This window comes from Bufo gargarizans, chromosome 11 (assembly GCF_014858855.1).
Source record: "Bufo gargarizans isolate SCDJY-AF-19 chromosome 11, ASM1485885v1, whole genome shotgun sequence".
In the NCBI taxonomy this organism is placed as follows: Eukaryota; Metazoa; Chordata; class Amphibia; order Anura; family Bufonidae; genus Bufo; species Bufo gargarizans.
Genome location: NC_058090.1, coordinates 93,808,695 through 93,814,499, shown reverse-complemented (window position 1 = coordinate 93,814,499; position 5,805 = coordinate 93,808,695). Strand labels below are relative to the sequence as shown.

At 44.8% G+C, this 5,805-nt stretch overlaps 1 protein-coding gene across 1 annotated transcript; it reads right to left on the bottom strand.

The window, feature by feature from the left end:
- Positions 1–3,099: 3,099 nt before the first annotated feature.
- On the bottom strand, positions 3,100–5,411 carry LOC122921480 (E3 SUMO-protein ligase ZBED1-like). The gene is made up of 2 exons (XM_044271464.1): positions 3,852–5,411; positions 3,100–3,651 (listed from the first exon to the last, which is right to left on the bottom strand). The coding sequence occupies exons 1-2, from the start codon at positions 5,304–5,306 to the stop codon at positions 3,163–3,165; spliced, it is 1,944 nt and encodes a 647-aa protein (XP_044127399.1). The 5' UTR covers positions 5,307–5,411; the 3' UTR covers positions 3,100–3,162.
- Between the last annotated feature and the right edge of the window lie 394 nt (positions 5,412–5,805).

Here is a 5,805-nt window from a genome sequence, read left to right as displayed (position 1 = left end):
AGCATGCTCCATATCACTATATACAAGAAGATGTATAACTTATTCCAGCTGTACATATATAATTATATACAGGAGATGCCCAGGTTATACCAGCATAGTCCACATCACTATATACAAGAAAATATATAGCTTATACCTGCTGTACATATATACCGTAATTATATATAGGAGATGCCCAGGTTATACCAGCATGGTCCATATCACTATATAGAAGAAGATATATAACTTCTACCAGCTGTACATATATAATCAGGGCTGTGTTTAATGCGGGGAAAAAGGGGCAGCTGCCTCTTGAGCACCTCTGTTCACTGCTCGCAAATTCAATGACAGAGTGGCGTGCCTAGGGTGGTGGGGGCGGTCCGCCCCAGGTGTCAGGCTGTGAGCTACACAAGCAAGGGGGTGCTGCCATGCCTGCCTGGGTGCGGGAACTCCAAGTAGCGAACTGTTAGAGAGTCAGAACTGGGATTCTCTTAGGAGAAAGGACCTTAGATGACATCACCATGTCACCAGTAACATAACGATATTACTGGTCACATGGTTATGAGTTAATCAAAGGTCTTACTGTAGGGTGCAATACTACATACTGTGGGGTGCTGTATACTGTAGGGTGCTATACTGCATACTATGGTGTGCTGTATACTATAGGGTGCTGTACTGCATACTATGGTGTTCTGTATACTATAGGGTGCTATACTGCATACTGTAGGGTGCTGAATACTATAGGGTGCTTTACTGCATACTGTGGTGTGCTGTATACTATAGGTTTCTATACTGCATACTATGGGGTGCTGTATACTATAGGGTGCTTTACTGTGGGGTGCTGTATACTATAAGGTGCTATACTGCATACTGTAGGGTGCTGTATACTATAGGGTGCTATACTGCATACTGTGGGGTGCTGTATACTATAGGGTGCTTTACTGCGGGGTGCTATTCTGCATACTGTGGGGTGCTGTACCCTATAGGGTGCTATACTGCATACTGCGGGGTGCAGTATACTATAGGGTGCTATACTGCATACTGTAGGGTGCTGTATACTATAGGGTGCTATACTGCATACTGTGGGGTGCTGTATACTATAGGGTGCTTTACTGCGGGGTGCTATTCTGCATACTGTGGGGTGCTGTACCCTATAGGCTGCTATACTGCATACTGCAGGGTGCTGTATACTATAGGGTGCTATACTGCATGCTGTGGGGTGCTGTATACTATAGGGTGCTTTACTGCAGGTGCAGTATACAATAGGGTAATATACTACACAGGGCTGCGCATCTTCACTCGTCTCACGATTCGATGCGATTACGATTATCAAGTCCACATCACTATATACAAGAAAATATATAGCTTATACCTGCTGTACATATATACCGTAATTATATATAGGAGATGCCCAGGTTATACCAGCATGGTCCATATCACTATATAGAAGAAGATATATAACTTCTACCAGCTGTACATATATAATCAGGGCTGTGTTTAATGCGGGGAAAAAGGGGCAGCTGCCTCTTGAGCACCTCTGTTCACTGCTCGCAAATTCAATGACAGAGTGGCGTGCCTAGGGTGGTGGGGGCGGTCCGCCCCAGGTGTCAGGCTGTGAGCTACACAAGCAAGGGGGTGCTGCCATGCCTGCCTGGGTGCGGGAACTCCAAGTAGCGAACTGTTAGAGAGTCAGAACTGGGATTCTCTTAGGAGAAAGGACCTTAGATGACATCACCATGTCACCAGTAACATAACGATATTACTGGTCACATGGTTATGAGTTAATCAAAGGTCTTACTGTAGGGTGCAATACTACATACTGTGGGGTGCTGTATACTGTAGGGTGCTATACTGCATACTATGGTGTGCTGTATACTATAGGGTGCTGTACTGCATACTATGGTGTTCTGTATACTATAGGGTGCTATACTGCATACTGTAGGGTGCTGAATACTATAGGGTGCTTTACTGCATACTGTGGTGTGCTGTATACTATAGGTTTCTATACTGCATACTATGGGGTGCTGTATACTATAGGGTGCTTTACTGTGGGGTGCTGTATACTATAAGGTGCTATACTGCATACTGTAGGGTGCTGTATACTATAGGGTGCTATACTGCATACTGTGGGGTGCTGTATACTATAGGGTGCTTTACTGCGGGGTGCTATTCTGCATACTGTGGGGTGCTGTACCCTATAGGCTGCTATACTGCATACTGCAGGGTGCTGTATACTATAGGGTGCTATACTGCATGCTGTGGGGTGCTGTATACTATAGGGTGCTTTACTGCAGGTGCAGTATACAATAGGGTAATATACTACACAGGGCTGCGCATCTTCACTCGTCTCACGATTCGATGCGATTACGATTATCAAGTCCACGATTCGATTCGATTCGGCGATGCATCACGATGCATCAAGATTATTACCCAAGTCCCCTTGTTTTTCAATTTTACATCAAAAAATTAATTCAATCAGTCAGAAATTGCACAAAAATATTTATTTGTATCTGCTATTTAAACAAATCATACCAAGTTCCCTGCATATCATATAGCAAAGTCTGAATGAACAAATACTGTGCAGCAGACAACAGTATTTATTTAAAACAGTACTGTCAGTGTCTCTGTAACATTAAACTGTTGTGCTGGCCTGGCTGGTGCAGTTAGTTTATAAGTTTTACAATAGTTTTACCATATAATATATATTATATATTATATAATATTAAACAGTACCTACAAAAAAAGGAGCACTTCAGTTCCTGACTGTAAAACATCACAGTGAGTCAGTGAACCTATAACACAGTCAGTGACTGTGTTATAGGAGAGAGGGAGGAAGGAAAGAATGAGGAGAGAGGGAGGAAAGAAGGAGGAGAGAGGGGAAAAAAAAGGAAAGGAGGAGAGAGAGGGAAAAAGGGGAGGGAGAGGGAAAGGGAAAAGGGGAGGGAGAGGGAAAGGGAAAAGGGGAGGGAGAGGGAAAGGGAAAAGGGGAGGGAAAGGGAAAGGGAAAAGCGGAGGGAAAGGGAAAAGGGGAGGGAAAGGGAAAAGGGGAGGGGAAGGGGAAGGGGAAGGGGGAAAAGGGGAGGGGAAGGGAAAAGGGGAGTCTGGCAGGGGAGACAGAGAAATAAAAAATTTCAGTGGCAGAGACAATGCTATAAACAAAATCTATAAAATTAAAAACACTGCTCAGCATTTGGGAACATGTAGATTTTTCTGTAAGAACACCAATTGATCTACATGGTCTGGTTTGAGGGCGCTTCTTTTTGCAGTTACCACATCTCCTGCAGTGAAGAAAACCCGCTCTGCAGACACGCTTGTACCTGGGATACACAAGTATTGCTTTGACAGCCGAGAAAGGAGGGGAAATATGACCTCATGCTCACGCCACCAGTTCAAAGGGTCCTCAGTGAGAGGCAGAGGTGGGGCTTTACAATAGTTTTCCATTTCCTCTTCAGCCTTGGCATAGGGGGTCTTTTTGGGTTCTATTGTACCTTCAGTGTCAGTGAAAGACTGTCCCAGCAAACTCACGAGCAGCGATCTGGCCTTTTTGGGAGGAGATGGTGGAGATTCAGAATGGTTGTCTTCGATGGGTGAACTGTCCTCTTCTTCCAGAGTTTGTTTTCTTCTAGGCACTTGATGATCCTCTTGTGTCCTCTCACTCTCATCTGATGTAATCTGTGTTTGAACAAAAAAGAAACGGAAAAAAAACAATAAGTAAAAACACAAATGTCAATGCCTTTGATTCTGATGGGGTGATGAAAAAGCACAGGAAACGGACAGTACAGTTCCCGCACCGCATCAGATTCAGAAGCGTGGTAGTGCTACTGTCGTTTCAAGAAGAAACATGATGGAATTCTTCAAATTAATTTAATTACCTCCAAGGATGCAGCTTCCTCAGTGACTCCTTTAAATATCTCCAATCTTTCTTCATCTGTGAGGATGAAAGGCAGTCCCTTAAAGCGAGGATCCAGTGCAGAGGCTGTATGAAGGATCTTCTTCTCGGCCTCACTGCTGTACCTCTTCTGGAGATCTGTTCTAATAGAATTCTTGATCTCATGGATCATGGGTGTGTCTCCCATCGTGTCTGTCATGCTCTGGAGAAGTTGTGCATTTATAGGGGCAATGAGAGAAACTGTTGGATTGCGCTCTTCTGACATCAGCATGGTTGCATCCTTCATTGGCTTTAATGCACTCACGGCGTCCTCTGCATTTGACACATCTGTTTCGTTTAGAGTGCAGAGATCGGACTCTCCTCTTCTGACTTCTGGAGACAGCAAGGTGGCACAGACTGCAGGTTGTTGTTCCAAGAACCTCTCGACCATGTCGTATGCACTGTTCCATCTTGTTGCCACATCAGTTATCAGCTTATGATTCTTCAGGCCAAGACATTTCTGTTTCTCTTTTAGACAGTGGCTTGCTCTAGTGCTGCGGTGAAAGAATGTGGATATCCGACGTACTCTGCCAAGAAGCCTAGAGAGAGTGGCCACTTGTTTCAACGCTCGCTGGGATGCAAGATTCAGTGTATGGGCGAAGCATTTCACATGGGGGAATTTTCCAACTTGAGCTGCAACTATCATGTTTGACGCGTTGTCGGTCACAAGCACTACAGATTTATCGGACAGCTGCCATTCTTCCACAACATGAGAAAGTAGCTCTGCCAGATGAGCACCCGTGTGAGACTCATAAATGGCTCTCGTTTGCAGTACATGCGACAAAATCTGCCAGTCCTTACTAACGTAATGTGCTGTTATTGTAACATAAGACTCTGTCGTGACTGAAGTCCAGGAATCACACGTTATTGCGACTCGACTTGCTTGGCTCATTGATGCAATTATCTTAGCTTTGGTTTCGTGGTAGAGTGCAGGTATGACGTTTTCTGTAAAGTGACTTCGTGACGGGATCTTGTAACGCGGCTCTATCGTCTTCAAAAGGTAGCGAAACCCACTGTTTTCCACAACAGAGTAAGGGCGCAGGTCCTTCGCTATGAAAGCTGCCACAGCTTTTGTTATTCTCTTTACCTTTTCAGAGTTGGGCGGCAAAGTTGACTGTAACATTGCATCAATTCTTGGCTGATCTGGGTTCATTTCCTTGGTGGTGGTGGTGGTGGTAGGTTTTAGCATTTCTGGGTGAAAACGGCTGACGTGGTTTCTCAGATTAGTAGTATTCCCTAGATATTTAATTTTTGTGTGACAGATTTTACACACAGCGTATGACTTGTCCAATTCGTGCTTCCTACTTTTTTCATAAAAGCCAAAATGTTCCCAGATGTTTGCTTTTAAAAAGCTAGGTGCATTTTTTATCTCTCGTTCCTTTTGTTCTACTTCTGCCATTTTTATTTACTAGCAAATGCAATGCATGCCAGGCATCTATGTGAATTTGTGAGTAGGGATGACACAAGTCTTGACGTGACGATGATGTTGTCAAACTCTGTCAGTTTGAAAAAAATAAATAAAAAAATTTGAGTGACTAAGCCTAAAGCCTGCCACGAGATCAACAGAAAAAGTAACACTGCTGGCTGCTGGTGGTGGAGCGATTCTTCTCCTGCCTGTGGTGGACTGGACTGAGCCTGAGGAGTGAGGAAAAACGGACAGGTGAGGTGAGACAATTTTTTTTTTTAGGTACGGTAATAACAGGCAGTGACCAGCTGCAGTCTCTGTGAGTGGTGTATCTGTGTGATGGTCACCTACCTGTCACAACAAGGTGGCAGAGTCTGGCTGGCACGTGGCACCTGCGGGTCTCCTCTCCTGCTGCCTGTGATGGATGAAGGGACTCGGAGTGTGCGACACAGGGGGAGGGGGGTGTCACTGTCGTCACGTCAGCGGGAGGCGG

What these genes read in the sequence shown, in the direction of transcription:
- LOC122921480 (XM_044271464.1), bottom strand. Translation starts at nt 5,306, where the DNA reads ATGGCAGAAGTAGAACAAAAGGAACGAGAGATAAAAAATGCACCTAGC. An exon ending in AGGAAGCTGCATCCTTGGAG is followed by an intron (nt 3,652 to 3,851) that starts GTAATTAAATTA and finishes GTTCAAACACAG; the next exon opens with ATTACATCAGATGAGAGTGA.